Source organism: Equus przewalskii, chromosome 21, assembly GCF_037783145.1.
Source record: "Equus przewalskii isolate Varuska chromosome 21, EquPr2, whole genome shotgun sequence".
In the NCBI taxonomy this organism is placed as follows: Eukaryota; Metazoa; Chordata; class Mammalia; order Perissodactyla; family Equidae; genus Equus; species Equus przewalskii.
Window position 1 is genome coordinate 4820199 of NC_091851.1, and position 17977 is coordinate 4838175.

Sequence of the window (17977 nt, forward strand, 5' to 3'; positions counted from 1 at the left end):
CTATCATGTTGCGACAATTCGGTCAATTTTTGGTTGAATCAAGGAGGAAAGATGGGGAAGAAAGGAAATGGAGAGAGAAAGAAAGGGCAGAGAGATGGAAGAACAGAGAGAGCCTCAGAGAAATAGATTTTCTTCAATCGCTGAGTAAGAATTAGAAGGAAGAAAGAGTTTAAAAGTAGGTGAAAGAGAGTAGTTTCACGGTGAGGTGAGGGGGTAGATGAACTGAGCCGTGAATAACAACAGTGAAAAGGGAGGGAGACGTTGGCTCTGATAGTTGTGTCCCTGCTAGAGTGTATGACACAGGGTGGATGGGGTTTTGTGGGAGCAGAACACCCAATGGCTGTACAGAGGGGCTGAAGCAGCTCCAGGTTATGGGGACCCATGACATACACTCATTTACAGCATGCATTTAATGTCAGACAACTTCAGTTAGTTAAAGACTAATTTAGCCAGTGTATTTCAACCATTTAGGTGCTTTATAACTCATGGAGTCTTTGCAAATATTTAGAAGGAGGTGACACCCTGCAGGGGCTTCCTTCACATAATTGGGATATCATATATATTCTTTTGAAGTTTCTATGCATATATGGAAGAAATAGAGTGGGAAAGCTGAGGATTTCCCCTGGATATCAGTTTCATGCTAAAAGATCTGGTCACTGTCTTCTTTGCAGCTCAGCTTATTTAACAGACAAGAAATGACCAGTTTTTGCACTTGATCTGATAGGTGACAGAGGTGAAATGCTGGGCTGCCCTACTTTCAAATGGCAAATGATAACTGATGATTAGAACAGTCTGGGTGAATTTTCAATAAAGGATAATGGATATAACTATAGCCGTTTTCATGGAAGGCCAATCTTTGTTGCTCCTTTTAGGGAATAAATTATGCATTACTAAGATTACAGATCTGACACAGACAGCGGAGTGCAAGGAGGGCACCATTAGAGGACGACCGCGTGAAAGCTCCGAAAACTAGAGCTGGCAAGAAGGAGCGCTCAGTCCTCTCCCTGCTGGCCTGCAACCACCTTTGAGACGAAATGTGCAGGGGCGCTTCTGAGAGGAGAGGGGCTGCGTGTTGACAGCTCAGCTGGGGAGGGGGACGGCGATGACTCAAATAGCTCCCTCTGCGAGCGGTTGGCTCTCCACCTCAGACCGAAAAAGCACCACGACTTGCAGTTTAAAATGTTGGCATAAACGTAAAGGTGATCTTTTTGCTTTTTGATACAAACTCTTGGAAGGTCTATATGAATACGTTAGCAACTTAGATTGTGACCACGAAAAAAACGTAACGCACCTTATAATTTCAACTATCATAATGCACCCAGATTTAAGAGGTTCTTCACTTTAGCTTAATCAGGGGGAAAAAGATGCCAGTTTCATCATCCTGGTTCATAGAGGAGGTAAATAATAGTTTCAGAAGCTAGACAGCTTACTCATATTTAAAGGTAACATGGCTTTATAGAAACGAAATGCTACATTCATGTCTCTGTTGGGTTCAAAAAATAAAATATGGTGTTAATTTTTTGAGACACAGATTTGCCCTAAAAGTAATGGAACAACTTTTTTAACAAGTTGTTTTTAGTAGGTGCTAAAGCAGCAGTTTATTCTTTTGAACTGAGCGCTCTAACCGCCTAGAAAACATGCTTTGCTGCCCTTTCATGACCACGCTCAGTACTCCAAAGATGAAGGATTCTCCCGGGAGAAACGATCACTTGAAAACAGCAAAAGGGAAGGATTTCCTGACCTGGTTGTCTAGCCATGTAATCACATCTCAAGAGTACAAGAAACAAATTCAGGATTTATGCACACAGATAGTAATATGAATTTTTCTTCATAGTTAATATATTTTTAAGGCCAGAGAAAACAAGAATTATAGATGACAATTTATAATGTGTGTATTTTAAATTATTTCTATGATATTTACATATTCCATTGTATTTTAATGAAGAATTATATTTCCTTTTTCCACTTCAAAATAGGCAGAGAGTGATTATGTATGACCTCAGTCATCCTCAGAACAGGCCCATGAGATAAGTTTTATTATGTTCTCAAAAAACTGAGGACAGGGTGGATAAGTAACAAGCTCCAGGTCACACAGCAAGTAGATCGTTCAGCAGGACGCACACCTGCCAAGCCTGAGTTTAGAACCAGTGCGCACACTACACTATGATTGCAGATAAATATGCAACACATTCCCCCCAAAACACTCAACTTGGCATTTTATCTGTATAATTAATTTTAGCAAATAACTAGATAATGAAAGAATTTTAGATAGATATCATAGAATCTCAATAAATTACGAAATAAACACTCAGTGAAAAAACATATTATGTCCACAAATAGACCAGAAAATGCTCTTTTTAATTTTTATAAGTCAAAGCCATAAGATTTCTATGACCTGAGTCTGACCTGTCCCATTTTGCTCTGCCAGATAAAAAGGGAAGAATATATTAGTTATAACATAACAAAGGCTTTGTTCTGTGATTCATGCACTGGAATTTTAATGTTATACTTTTCCTATAAACATGCTTTTAATAAGGCAGTAAACTGTGTTTAGCTAAAGATGAAAATAATTGATCCATTTTGGGCCATTAAGGCAGTTTTATTTTTTTTACTTTACTTTCATCCTACTTTTCATTTTCATGGAAAGTACAGAAGTAATAGCAGATGAATTTCAATTAGTTTCAATTAATGCCATAAAGTGGTATAATGTACTAGGTTGCCGGCTTCTATCTGAACCCCCACCCCAGCTGAACTCTCCAGGTTTGGTTTGCAGTTGAAAGCGGCATTTGAGCCAGTGATGTCAGCTATTCTCTGCAATACCGGAGCAGTTCTGATAGTTTAGGATAATTTACATCTATAAATCCATCCAACTCTAGAGCCCAGGAAACCACTTCCTTCATACTGAACTAATTCCATCACAGAAACAACTGTTTCTCCTTTGGAAGCAGAGGGAGGAGTGATAAAACAGCAACTGGGGGAGAGTGCGGATGCTTTGGGGTGGTATCTGTGTAGTTTCAATCGACAGGATTTCAGAGAGCCAACCTCCTCCTAGTGACCATCCATTGTTTCTGCTACCCAGCATCCACCTTTCCTTCTAGAACAATCTCCCACCATCCTCAGCAAATAAGCCCCTCCCCTCAAGTCTCTGTGCTTCAGCAAAGTTAGGCCTGGAGCTTCCCCGGCTTCAGGGCATGATTCCAGGATGGACACATGACCCAATCACAGCCAATGAGATACACAAGATTTTTTCTCAGACTCTTCTGAGAAGGGCCCTGTCCTCAGCTCCCTCCTGCCAATCCCACCCTGAACTATTTAGAAAGGGGAAAATTAGCACTGAGGGAGCCAAAGCTAACTATCATGAAAAATATCCACCTTCTTCCTAGTGTTATTAAGGCGACATGAAGAGGAAGCAAGGGCTGACAGGCAGAGGGATGGAAATGGATACAGGAATGCAGCCCTGCTCCTTGTTTTTCATGATGTGCCAGACTTCTAGTTTCTAGCTTCAAACACCGTCATTCCATAACTGACTTGGAAATAAGCTGGAAGTGGCTGTGCCAACCCTCACCTGAATGCATGGCTGCCCCACCTCCAACTGCCTCCAGTAGTCTTCTCTACCCCATTGTTACAAGAAGGCTTTCTTTCTACTGGGTGGATGCTACAGATGAAAGGTTCACCTTCCTAAAGTGAAGTTTTGTGCGCTGCTTATCCCCAATCCCTAAAAAGTAAACAGCTAAACCTGGACCTGGCTGGACCCTGAGGTCCTCCACTTGCTCCTCTGCCACCATCTCACATGGCCGCCCTTCAAGAGTCTGCCCAGGCCATGCTGTTGGCCATTATCTTTTGGACACAAAGCAAACTCCCCCAACCTCTCTCTCCATTTGCTTATCCTGCCCTTCTTTAAGGCTGAGCTCCAATCCTCTTTTCTTGGGGAAGTCTCCTCCAACCTTCAGGCCTCCAGGACTCTCCTCAAGGCCACAGCACTTCTCTCCCACCAGACTGGCCCCTGGTGTACACAGACTCCGCCTTCTGTGTAGAGACTGTGTCCTGGGCTGCGCCATCACCAGCATGGCAGGGCTGAGACTTACACTCTGGGGAACCTTCAGTGCAGAGCAACAACTCCATCACATGCAGTGGTAGTAATAGTAATGCTAACAACAGCCGATATTATTGAACTCCTACTATGTATGAGACACTGTCATGTATCAGACGTGTAATATGTTATTTATCCCATTTAATCCTACATCAACCCATGTGAGGAAGATATTCTTAGGAGTGGGACTAATTAAACTCAAATCTTACTATGACTCTAACCATAGAAAAGCTACAAAAAGAAAGAGCTTGCTTAAGCAGGAGGTTAACATTTTTCTTTCTAACTTTTCTTACATGAAAAGCCATTTGAGAAGGACCACCACACAGACTTGAATTAACTTGGCCGGGCTGAGTTTCTCAGATGCCTCCCAGAGTCAGGCCCAGCATCTGACTGTTAAGAGTACATACCTGGCAGGTGCCCTGGGGGTGTCATTAGCACTGGACCTGGGGAAAATAGCCTACATTTAAGACAAGAAACTAATTTCTACATACTTCTTATCCTGGCTGTTCAGTGGACAAAAGCAGGCCCTCACAGGGTTTTATGCAGTGGCTGAGGGGAGACATTCTTAAATCTTGCAGAAGCATTTCCCTTTACGTGGGTACCAGGGTAACACCATCTGACAACTAGTCAAGTCATCAGAATAGCACTGATGCTCTTCCCTCATCCGACAACAAGAGCATGAAAAAGAAGGCATCTGAAGGAGAGCATAGTGCTTCCTGCTTTGGGATTTCTAAATCCCTGCCATAAACATTCAACCTTAAGAACTTGCATTGCCACCTTCAAAGGCCCTTTTCTTGATCAAAATGCTCCTCACTCCTAATACCTAAAACATCAAACAGTTCGAAGTTAAAACACTGCATTAAAACAGGATTGGGTATGGTCCTAAGACATACTGTGTATTTTGTACTGAACCATTGGCTTTTGTGCTTTTAGGGAGTTTAAGTTACATTTTGAGGTCTGGACTTGATGAAATGGTAATGATTTGTTATAAATTTTATGCATAAAAGCAATATTCTGCAAACTATGGCTCATAACCTATTTTTGTAAATAAAGTTTTATTGGAACACAGCCATGCTCATTCATTTATGTATTATGTTTGACTGCTTTCTTGCTATAATGGCAGAACTGAGTAGTTGGGCAGAGACCATATGGCCTGCAAAGTCTAAAGTATTTACTATCTGGCCTTTTACAGTAAGAGTTTGCTGACCCTCAGATTAGGGAATTCTTTAAGTCTATGCAGGTCGTAGGGCAGTGATTAAAGAATGACTAAAATGTTGAAACAGGTTTAAACACATACAGAGGCAAAACTGAAAATAATAACAAGTTCTGAGGCAAATATGAAAATATCTTGACCAGTTTTAAATCTGGGTCCCTGGTACATATCTATATAACCCACTTCTGCCCAAAGGTCCCATGCCCAATTGGTTTTATGGGTGATTTCTGTCCAACTTTTAGGTTACACAAAAGTATTTCAGACCCCAGAAAAACATGGAAAGCTTCCCAAAAATACTTTGTAAGACTAGCATACCCTTGATTCCAAAAATTGGCAAGTAAAGCATAAAAGAGAAAACTACAGGCCAATCTCACTTATGAATTTAGATGCAAATAGCCTATAAAATATTAACAAATTGAATCCAGCAATGTATGGAATGCCACTTGATACCCATTTTTTATTTGTAATGAAGTAACTGTAGTAACTTGATAAAAAGTTAATTAATACATAAATCTGTAATTAAATTATATTAAATAAATACATTAAATAGATTTATTTATTCCCACACTCTAGGCACTTAGTGCTTTTTACCTCCCTGGACTGAATGAAGGTCTGAGTTAGAATCCCAGCTCACCATGTGCGGTTGTAAAACCCAACCAAGAGCTTTATGTCAAACGAAGGAGCTGCACTCAGTCATCTCTAAAACCTGACTGCCGGCTTTCCATTAACAACAAATAGGTAGCCAGGCCCTATTCTGGTTGTTTTACTAGTCAAACAAGTTTACTTTAATCCAAGCAACAGAGAGGAAGATGCTTGAGAAAACACTTTTGAGTGGCAGAAGCATTTGTACAAATAGTTCACTCTGTCATTTTGATTCACAAAGTGGCACACAACTCGAATATGTGCGTTTGTGGGAAGGATTGTGCAGGCAACACCAAGAAGGAGAACGATGGACTTTGAAAAGAAGAAAAGAGCCCTTCCAATGCAGACCTTTCTTTTTCTTCCTAGGTCTTTTCAGCTTCACAAAAGGAGACATATTTTCCATATAATTGCTAAACATGTTTGCTTATTAAATTATTCTTTAATTAGTTAATGATTTTAGCCATGCTTTGCTCTTCGGATATTCATTTTGTGTAATAAAATAATTATAGATAATTAAACTATCTCAAGCCTTTTTCTTCCCCCAGCAAACATGCTGGGTATCCAAAAATGACAACAAGTTGTAAATTAATCTGGAAAACAAAGCATGACAGATGAATGATTTGCTTGGAATTAATTAGGCACTAATTATATACTGGAACTAGATGAAGAATGAGACTCATTATAAAAATAAAACGCTATTCTGAAAAGATGCGCAGTTACCAACATCCTTACCTTCTGTGGTGATGGAGTTGTTCCTTATCCAAGTCAGGGCCTTGAAGCAATCTTCCTCATCGTTGAGAGTGAAATGATTGCAGGGAACTTTCCCGGTGTACCGCCGTTGGCTGCTGTTTGGAACTTCTCTGTTTGTCAGGTGTTGACTAATATCGGCCCCTGTAGGGCAAGGGACCTGCAGTATGTAAATAAATTAATTAAATTAACATGGCAAATTTCCAGTATAGACATGTTTTTTTATGTCCTCAGACACAATCAGGTTTTAATTGAAAAGAATCAAATCGGCGAACGACCACTTGGAGACAATTCTCCGGAGTTGCTCTGGTTATCTACTGCTGCATAACAAATTATTCCAAAACTCAGTGGTGCAAGACAACTGTTTATTAGGCACACAGATTCTGTAGGTCCGTAATTCAGACAAGGGCAAGGTGAGGACAGCTTATCTCTGAGTGTAATGTTAGAGGCCTCAGCTAGGAGCACTTAAAGGCCGGGGAGGACTCGATTTCTGGGGGTTCTATTCATCTGGAGATAAACCATCTCAATTTTTTTCTTTCCCCCAGAAAACATGCTTGGTATTAAAAAATGACAACAATTGTCATTATATATCTAGCAATTGATGCTGGCTGTGGGCTGGGATCTTAGCTAGGGTTGTTGGCCAGCACACCACATGTGGCCTCTCCATGTGGCTTGGGCTTCCTCATGAGATGGTGGCTGGGTTCCAAGGGCAAGTCTCCTGAGAGAGAGGACCCAGTACAGAGAGCTCCATGTTCTTTTCTAATCTAGAATGTCAAGCAATGTCTCTTCTATCATATTCTGTTCGTGGAGGTCATCATAGAGGCCTGCCCAGGATCAAGGGGAGGGAAACTAGAATCCACCTCTCCATGCAGGAGTGGCAAAGCCATGGAAGAGCACATGGAACTGGATTTGATGTGGCCATTTTTGGCAAAAACAATCTGCACGAAAGCAATTATATCAAGGATTAAAATCCAAGTGCATAGAGGGGCTAGGCAGAAAAGAAAATGAGGGATGTGGACTACTATGTACTTATGAAAATTATGGTATTATTCCTCACTTTGTCAGAGAAATATTCTATCTCTCTCCTTCTCTGTCTCAATCCCTCTCTCGCTTTCTCTCAACACAGAGCCCTCCCAGCATAACTTCTGTTCTCTCACTTTTGACACAGACATGAGTAGAAACAGACACTTTCCTTTACTACAGGGAAAGCAACAGTGAAAACGCAATAAAGGATGATGGCTGACACTCGTCCTTGGTGTCAAGGATACAATGGCAAATTGGAGGGCCCATGCCCAGCCAGAGAGTTCAGCCATGACTCAACTCCATCCAGTTGTTGCCAGGTTATAGCATGGGTTCAGAGTTGCCAGATCTGAAGTCTCAAGAAACGCCAGATACTTGCTTTTATTATGTGGACCCTTGATTTTTCCATTATTCTGGTTCAAATTAGAATCAAACAAATGACATTGTGAAAATCAAGGAACAGCACAGTGGTGCAAGTTTGCCCGGTGGGCCACCACTATGCCCCTCCAATTTTCATTCAGTGGCCAGGTGGAGATGACGTAGAAGATAATGAGGCCAGCACTGGCGGCAAGACGTAAAAGCACCTTGAGGCCCCTGTTGGAAGGCCCACACCAGTCGTCCTGCATCCTCACGGTATGAGCCTATGGGCTGTAAGTCAGGGATTGTTCCACAGCGATCACGGGCAAAACGTTCACTTTCAGTAGAAACTAAAATGAGTGCAGAGAAAGTCTCCCTTGACAAACACAGAAAATGCCTCGTTTTACTGGGTAGATGTGAATGCTGGCTGGTGCTTACACAAATGGGGCTTCACGAAACCCCACGTGACATTTAGGAAACTTTTTGGTTCTATCCTTCCTCAATAGAAATGGTACAGCCTTGGTGCATTACCGTGCTGTATTTAATTCAATTTCAAACTGGATTAAATAATAATTAAAAAAAACAATCAATTTTTAAAGCTACATGTGCTTTCTCCATGAAGAGGCTGCAGTAAAATTATATTTAGTAAAAAGGACCAACTCCACAAGCAGTGGTCATTTACTGCAACTAACATTGTGGAGGTAAAATTTTCTTATTAGCAATATAATTTGTTTATATACACTCAAATGTTGGTTTTTTTATCTCCACAGTTAGCGTAAGCAGTCCACTGAGCGCTCTGGGGAATGGTTTAAAGTGCACAATATTGAATACTGTGCTTTGGAGGTTTGAAACCTCACCGGAAGTACAACGAGCATTGTAGTGAAAGAAAATAAAATTGGAGTAACATTATACCAGTTTAGCAGGTCATGCTTTAACGAATCAGGAAAAGACCTTGGCAGAAAGCTGCACGGCTGAAGAAAAAATTGAGAGCTATTCAACTTATAAAACTTTCAATGAGGTATCATTCCAAACAGTGGGAATTTAGATTAAAAAAACAAGGAAGAGAAGGGGGAAAAAACACAAGGTCCAAAATGAAAATTAGCTTACTCAATCCTGAAACATAATTGCATTCTAATAACCCATATAATTCCTGTGTGTACTTAAATGTGTGGGGTTGTTTCTGCACACTTCTAAACTATAAAGAATTAGTGAAATTAAAGGAAATTTAATGGGATAATGTACTTTTCATATTCACACAACAGCATTTTCACAGAATAGGCAAAATTGAAGCTAAGATTTTAAATCCCAAGGCCAATGAATTTGTCCACCTAGAGTTTAGTGGAACTCAGTAAATCAAAAAGGATCTATGGAAATAATCCTATTACGTCACCAAAGTAAGAGAGGGAATAAAGTTTAATAGGAGGACATGGGTATATTTAATGAAGACGCATCATCAATGCGGGCTATCCAAACTAGAGAGCCCTCTGCCACTAATTAAACTGCTACTAACTTGTGATTGGAGGGTAGCAGACAAATTTTCAGGCATTCCGCCAGATGATTCAGGATTGAATGGTGCTAGCATCACTGGCTGCTGGGAGCTCCTTGGTCACCCTACTCTCCTCAGCAAGTTAATAACTTACCTTGGTAGGGACTGCTGGCAGCCTACCCAATATCCTGTCTCCCTTTCTTTCTTAGGAACAGACTCCTGGGAAAAATGCCCGGCTGAAAAACAACATTTCCCAACTCATGACCTAAGAGGTGGTCAAGAGATATAAGCTGGAGTCCTTGGGTGGTGTAACGTGAAAACTCTAGTCCTTTCTCCTTGTTGCAAATGGAATGGCTGGAGCCACAGCAGCCACCTCAAGATGCTGAGGATGGAAGCCACATATTAAAGATGGAAGAATAAAAGATAGAAGGTCCTGGGTTCTTGATGACACCAGGGATCCACCTTACCAGACCTGAGTTGCTTTTCTCCAGATATTTTTAATGAGAGAAAGAAACGTCTTTTTTTTGGGGGGGGGGGGGGCACCTGTTTATTTGACTCTAGCTATAAACAGTAAGTTCTAGAATTTCTGTGTTGTAAAGACTTTTAAAAGCCATCAAGTGTAGTCCCTGGACCACATGAGAGTGTGAGGGAGGGAAGGAGGAAGGGCGAGAGGAGAGAGAGAGACATTGGTGAAGAACTCGTGCTCAGAGCAGACTGCTTGGGTTCAAATCCCACCTGTCACTAGGTCATTGTCTGACTTTGGACAAATTACCTCAGCTTCACTGTGCCTTGGTTCCCTCAACTATAAAATGGGGATGAAAGTGGCACAGACCTCAGAGTTACTGCAAGGATTAATCACTTAACAGACGTGTGGCACAGGGCAATCCCTCAACCTCTGTCAGGTGTTCCTACCGCTCCCGAGGTCCCCGTGGTGCAGGCTCACTGTCTCCTGGGGCTGGACATTCCCTTTAGGAGGAGACGTAGGAAGTTGTTTCTCAGGATGAGTAAGCACTGTATTCCCATCGCTTACGGTGGTCTGTCTGAGATCTGCTTCCCCAGGCCATCATGCACAAGTTTAATTCGTTTTTTATACAGAAACCCTTCAAGTATTTGAGGACAACCATCCTGAACCGTCACTGCTCGGGCTAAACATCTGGAGTGACTCTGAGCCTCTGGATGTGCTTCAGCTCGTTCTTTTCCTTCTTAAATGTGACTCCAAAAAATGAACGCAATATTCCAGGTGTACTTCTGTTCTTGTGACACATTCTTTGACCTAACCACGTTCAGCACATAACGAGCTCATGACCTCTACGTTGTTGTCACAAATTTTACTCCTTGTCAGTACTAATGCTTTCCTGTCTCCAATTAGTTCTGCTTTGCTGGATACTAATATTGCTGCCGCTTCCAATAGCTCTTTGAACTTGCTTGACACCTTTTGCTGGGGCACTTTTAACTCTCTCTTCATTTTAAACTTTAGGTATCATTTTGTTACGGTATTTCTCTTGTGTTTTGAATTCTGTGTAAAAACGGAGCCTTGGGCTTACAACAGGACAGTTTAAAATCATGACATTCACTGTTAAAAGTGTCGTAGTTTTTCCTTATACCATTCCAGTTTACACTTTCACATGGAAGTATTGTGGCTGTTTCCTTCGTTTTCTTCCCTTTGATTACATGAATGATGTTTTCTTCTGTTTTAGCTTCTCTGGTGTTTGGAAGGCCAATTTAGTTATGCTGTTCAAAAGTATTCTTGACCTTATTTCCTCGAAATTTAAGAGTCAAGACCGAAGCATCGTACTTGGGTGTCCCCCTCGAAGACCTTGCTGTTCCCCCCTGGTCGCCTTGCTCCCTGTTTCCAACAACTTGTTCTCAATTCGATTACTTTAGATTAGATTCATTATAGCCTATTTTGCATCTATTCTCAGATTTACAAAAATCATTAAGATTACTTTTTATATTGTTTGTGGTGCTTGCCATTTGTCTTTTTCTTCTCTGTCTCAGTTATTCAGAGTACATGTTAAAGAACAGGGAAGATCATTTTTCTGAGGCCTTGCTCATAAAGAATGGCTTTTTGTTGTCCTTAAATAGGAGAGACTTAGCTTGGCATATAATTATTGAATTGCCACCTTTTCTTCAAAATGCTGTGTGGCTAGTTTTATTTTTTTATGCCATTTAATGCTGGAGAGGTAATTTTTTTTCCTTTTCTGTTTTTCTAAATTGAGGTCACAATGGTTTATAACACTGTATAAATTTCAGGTGTACGTCATTATATTTTGACTTCTGTATAGACTGCATCGTGTTCACCACCAAAACTCCAGTTTCCATCCATCACCCTATATCTGTACCCTTTACCTCTTTGCCCTCTGGCAACCACTAATCTGTCCTCTATATCTATGTGTTTGTTTGTTTATCTTTCACAGATGAGTGAAGTCATATGGTATTTGTCTTTCTCTGAGTTATTTCACTTAGCATAATACCCTGGAGGTCCATCTAGGTTGTTGCAATTGGAATGATTTTGTCTTTTTTATGGTTGAGTAGTATTCCACTGTATATATGTACCACATCGTCTTTATCAATTCATCCGTTGATAGGCACTGGCTTTGCTTCCAAGTCTTGGCTATTATGAATAATGCTGCAATGAATATAGGGGTGCATATATCTTGTCAGATTAGTGTTTTCATGTTCTTTGGATAAATACCCAGAAGTGGAATAGCTGGATGATATGGCATTTCTATTTTTAGTTTTTTCAGAAATCTCCATACTGTTTTCCCTAGTAGCTGTACCAATTTAAATTCCCACCAGCAGTGTATGAGGGCTCCCTTTTCTCCACATCCTCTCCAACACTTGTTATTTCTTGTCTTTTTAATAGCCACCCTGATCCGTGTGAGGTGCTATCTCATTGTAGTTTTGATTTGCATTTCCCTAATAGTTAGTGATGTTGAACTTCTTTTCATGTGCCCTTTCATGTACAGATTTTCATCTCTAAATCTTGGAAAAATGTCTGTTCATATCCTCTGCCCATTTTTTAATTGGGTTGTTCATTTTTTGTTGTTAAGTTGTATCAGTTCTTTATATATTTTGGAAATTAACTCTTTACTGGACATATGATTTGCAAATAGTTTCTCCCAGTTGGTGGGTTGTCTTTTCATTTTGTTGATGGTTTCCTTTGCCATACAGAAGTTTTTTAGTCTGACGTAGTCCCATTTATTTTTTCTTTTGTTTCCCTTGCCTGAGGAGACATGGTATTCAAAAAGATACTGCAAAGACTGATGTGGAAGAGCGTACTGCCTGTTTTCTTCTAAGAGTTTTATGGTTTCAGGTCTTACATTCAAGTCTTTAATCCATTTTGAGTTAATTTGTGTGTGTGGTGTAAGATAATAGCCTACTTTCATTCCTTGGCTTGTGGCTGTCCAGTTTTCCCAACACCATTTATTGAAGAGACTTTCATTTTTCCATTGTGTGTTCTTGGCTCTTTTGTCAAAAATTAGCTGTCCATAGATGTGAGTTTATTTCTGGGCCCTCGATTCTGTTCCATTGATCTGTGTGTCTGTTTTTCTGCCAGTATCATGCTATTTTGACTACTATAGATTTGTAGTACATTTTGAATTCAGGGAGTGTGATATCTCCAACTTTGTTCTTTTTCTCAGGCCTCCTTCAGGGTCTTTTCTTGTTCCATATAAAATTTTAGGATTCTTTGTTCTATTTCCATAACAAATGTCATTGGGAATCTGATTGGGATTACATTGAATCTGTAGATTGATTTAGGTAGTATGGACATTTTAACTATATTCATTCTTCCAATCCATGAGCACAGACTGTCTTTCCATTTCTTTATGTCTTCTTTGAATTTCTTTCAATAATGCTTTATAGTTTTCAGTGTAAATGTCTCTCACTTCCTTGGTTAAGTTTATTCCTAGGTATTTTATTTTTTTTGTTGCAATTATAAATGGGATTGTATTCTTGATTTCTCTTTCTGCTAATTCATTGTTAGTATATATAAATGAAATTGATGTTTGCACGTTGATTTTGTACCCTGCAGCTTTACTGTAATCATTAATTATTTGTAATAGGTTTTGGTGGGTTCTTTAGGGTTTTCTATATATAGAATCATGTCATCTGCAAATAGTGACACTTTTACTTCTTCCTTTCCAATTTGTATCCCTTTTATTTCTTTTTCTTGCCTCATTGCTCTGGTTAGGACTTCCAATACTATGTTGAATAAGAGTGGCAAGAGTGGGCATCCTTGTCTTGTTCCTTAGAGGAATAGCTTTCAGTTTTTCATCATTGAAGATGATGTTGGCTGTGAGTTTGTCATATATGGCTTTTATTTTGTTGAGGTACTTTCCTTCTATATCCTTTTTATTGAGAGTTTTTTCATAAATATATGCTGAATCTTGTCAAATGCTTTCTCTGTGTCTATTGTGATGATCATGTGATTTTTATTCTTCATTTTGTTAGTGTGGTATACCACATCGATTGACTTGCAGATGTTGAACCATCCATGCTTCCCTGGAATAAATCCCACTTGATCCTGGTGTATGATCCTTTTAATGGATTATTGTATTGAATTTGCTAATATTTTGTTGAGGATTTTTGCATCTATGTTCATCAGTGATATTGGCCTGTAATTTTCCTTTTTTGTGTTGTCCTTGTCTGGTTTTGGTATCAGGATAATGTTGGCTTCATAAAATGAGGTAGGAAGCATCCTGTCCTCTTCAATTTTGGGGAAGAGTTTAAGAAGCATAGGCCTTAAATCTTTTTTGAATATTTGGTGGAACTCTCCAGAAAAGGTGTCTGGTCCTCGGTTTTTGTTTTTTGGGTGGTTTTTGATTACTGTTTCCATCTCTTTACTTGTGATTGGTCCATTCAGATTCTTTATTTCTTCTTGATTCAGTTTCAGGAGGTTGTATGACTCTAAGAATTTATCCATTTCTTCTAGGTTATCCAATTTGTTGGCGGATAGCTTTTCATAGTATTCTCTTATAATCCTTTGTATCTCTGTGGTATCTATTGTAATTTCTCCTCTTTAATGTCTGGTTTTATTTATTTGAGCCTTCTCTCTTTTTTCCTTAGTAAGTCTAGCTAAGGGTTTGTCAATTTTGTTTATCTTGTCAAAGAGCCAGCTCTTAGTTTCATTGATCCTTTCTTCTGTTTTTTTAGTCTCTATTTCATTTATTTCTGCTCTGATTTTTATTATTTCCTTTCTTCTGCTGACTCTGGGCTGTGTTTGTTCTTCTTTTTCTAGTTCTTTTAGGTATAGTGTTAGATTGTTTACTGAGATTTTTCTTGTTTGTTGAGGTAGGCCTGTATTGCTATAAGCTTCCCTCGTAGTACCAATTTTGCTGTATCCCATATGTTTTGGTAGGTTTTGTTTTCATTTTCATCTGTCTCTAGGTATTTGTTTATTTCTCTTTTGATTTCTTCATTGACCCAATAGTTGTTCAGTAGCATGTCGTTTACTTTCCACATAGTTGTGACTTTCCAAGCTTTTTTCTTGTAGTTGATTTCTAGTTTCATACTATCGTGGTCAGAAAAGATGCTTGATATGATTTCAATCTTCTCAAATTTATTGAGGTTTATTTTGTTTCCCAACATGTGGTCTATCTTTGAGGATGTTCTGTGTGCACTTAAGGAGAACGTGTATTCTGCTGCTTTTGGATGGAATGTTCTATATATACCTATTAAGTCCAGCTGGTCTAGTGTGTCATTTAAGGCCAATATTTCCTTGTTGACTTTCTATCTAGATGATCTATCCAATGATGTAAGTGGGGTGTTCAAATCCCCTACTATTGTTATGTTGTTGCCAATTTGGAGATGTAATTTTTTGACGCCTGTCTTATTTTTGTTCTTTTTGAGGGTAAGGGATCAATAATCTGTTCTTTTTCTCTTGAAGTTTGGTCATTTTTTTCCCTTATCATTCTCACAAAACCAAAATTTCCTCAGAATATAACTAGCTGAGAAAATTTTTCTTTTATTTTGCCTGGAATGTGGTCAATTGGGCAATATGTCTTTTAGATAAGGAAAGTTTTCTTCTAGCATATCTTTATTGTCTCTTTTCCATTTGTTTGGACCAATTATTTACATGTTGTCTCCATGTCTATCATATCTTTCATATCATATCTTTCTATCATATCAGAGCCTTGTCTCCTGTACCAAATGTATCCCTTTGCCCTTTGCTTCTTCCCTCCAGAGGAACATTTTCCTTTGTCTTCAGCATCATCAACTTTCTTACAGCAGCAGTCCTGTCTCCTGATGGGGATTTAATTTCAATCCTTTATTACTCACCCATCTCCCTCTTCATCTAATCCTGAGGTCTTCTCAGCTCAGCTTCTGCTTTTTAGATGGCTTCAGCTCCAATTTCAGAGGCTGGGTGATCAACTTGTCCTGAGGATGATACATAGCTTCCTGTAGGGTGTGTGTGTATATCCTGCATTTTGAAATAATTTCAAAAGTATATTCTTTCTCCAAGTTTTCCAGATGTTGTTCTCTTTCTTTTATTCTATGTTATCTTTTTGTTCCAGTTGTTCCTTGCTGCACAACAAACTCACACCAAAACTTAGTGGTTTAAATAACCATTTTATTACTTTTCATGATTTTGTGGGTCTGAAATTTTGGTAGGGCTTGGCTGGGCAATTCTTTTATTCCAAGTGTTACTGGTGACATTCACCTGCTGGATGGTCTGGTCTGGAGGATCCAAGATGTCCTCACTCACATGTCTTGAGCCTTGGCAGGGATGGCTGGTCTCAGCTGGAATTATCAGTTGGAGAACCCATGTTGGCATCTCAAGCACAGTGATCATAGGGTATCAGACTTCTTATGTGGAAACTCAGGGCTCCAGGAGCCACTGTTCCCACAAACAAGGAGATGCTGCATAGCCCTTGACCCAGCCTCCAAGTTGCACCACAACACATCACTTCCTTTGTACTCTATTGGTCGAGGCTGTCACAAGCCTGCCAAGATTCAAGGGGAGGAGATGTAGACTCTCAGATTGGAGAAGCGTCACAGAATTTGCAGCCTTGTTTTAAAACAAGCCTTGGTTATTTTTTTTAAAGATTGGCACCTGAGCTAACAACTGTTGCCAATCTTTTTTCTTTTATTGCTTTTTCTCCCCAAATCCCCCCAGTACCTAGTTGTATATTTCAGTTGTGGGTCCTTCTATTTATGGCAGGTGGGATGCTGCCTCAACATTGCTTGATAAGCGGCACCATGTCCACACCCAGGATCCAAGTTGGCGAAACCCTGGGCCACCAAAGCAGAGCACATAAACTTAGCCACTCAGCCACAGGGCTGGCCCCACAAGCCTTGCTTTTAAAGTTACTTTTCTTTGACCTCATGCTGTTATGTTCCCCCTTAGTCATCCTCAAACACAGTGAGGTCTCTTCATGTTAAATGTTGTCAAATGACAAGGGGAAGCACCTTTCTCAGGTCTTACCAGAGTGGCACATTGGTGTACACAGCTCTCTCTTCTACCCATTTGTAGCAGGCTCTCGCCTGGGGCTGCACCGACCTAGATGCCCTGCTCTTATTTACCCCATCTAAGACATAATTCACCTCTGTGGAGACCACATGATATTGCTGACCCACATCAAGCTCACCATAACTAAAGTCCCTGGCGTGCTCTCCCACTTGGTTGGATGTTCTTGCCCCACCTGCTGGCTTCCAGTGAGTGATACCCCTTTGAAAGTCCCTGCCACAGTCTTCTCATGGTCAATGCCAGACTCATGTGACTTTGAGTTGACAAAGATGACAACTTTTTGAGATGACCCAAATCCAGGTGTAGGGCATAAATCTCTCCATATCTCCATGATTCTTCACGAGTCATGGAGAGTGATTCAGGGACCTCATTTGTAAGCTCTCTCAGAGTGACTTTCAAAACCAGCATGCGCTCCCCAATAAAAACAATCAAAATTGATAGGCAGCACAGAGAAGGGAGTTGGAGAGTACTGGAAGTGAGCTGGATAAATCATCTTCCAAAATGGGAAGGTCACAGGTAATCTCAGAAGTTGATAGATCACAACTTCTACAGAGACATTATTTGGAGTTCTGGGGGTAACCATTGAAGAACTAACAACAGAAATGCCTCAAGGGGGTTGCCCCTGGAGAGAAGGCTTGGAAGTAAAGACCAGCCCTCCTCACATGCAACCTTGCAGCACAATTTAATGTTTTACCTTGTGCATGGATTTTCTGATAAAAAATTAAGTGATATGTATTTGGATATCAAAAATATTTCATAATATTTTCGAATAATACACTCCATTTAAAGGTCTGATTAGAGGTTAAGGTTTGTAGTTATATTTTATAATGGGTCATCTTCTTCCTTTGAGTTTAACTTTTATTTTCATCATTTTATTTTTTAAAAATAAAAATCACAAAATTGGGATGAAACCATGAGAGAGTTGAGGAGAAAGAAATAGGAACAGAAAAA

The 17977-nt window shown here is 39.8% G+C and overlaps 1 protein-coding gene across 4 annotated transcripts in view; it reads right to left on the reverse strand.

Moving 5' to 3' along the window:
• The window catches only part of CFAP61 (cilia and flagella associated protein 61), a 294720-nt gene that overhangs the window by 85310 nt on the left and 191433 nt on the right, over positions 1–17977 (reverse strand). For all 4 annotated transcript variants that reach the window (XR_011530921.1, XM_070588742.1, XM_070588743.1 and 1 more), the window contains one exon: positions 6678–6852. Coding sequence is in view for 3 of the 4 variants with exons in the window: in XM_070588742.1 (XP_070444843.1) it covers positions 6678–6852 (175 nt within the window). In the remaining variant the exon portion in view is untranslated. The remainder of the gene's footprint in view (positions 1–6677; positions 6853–17977) is intronic.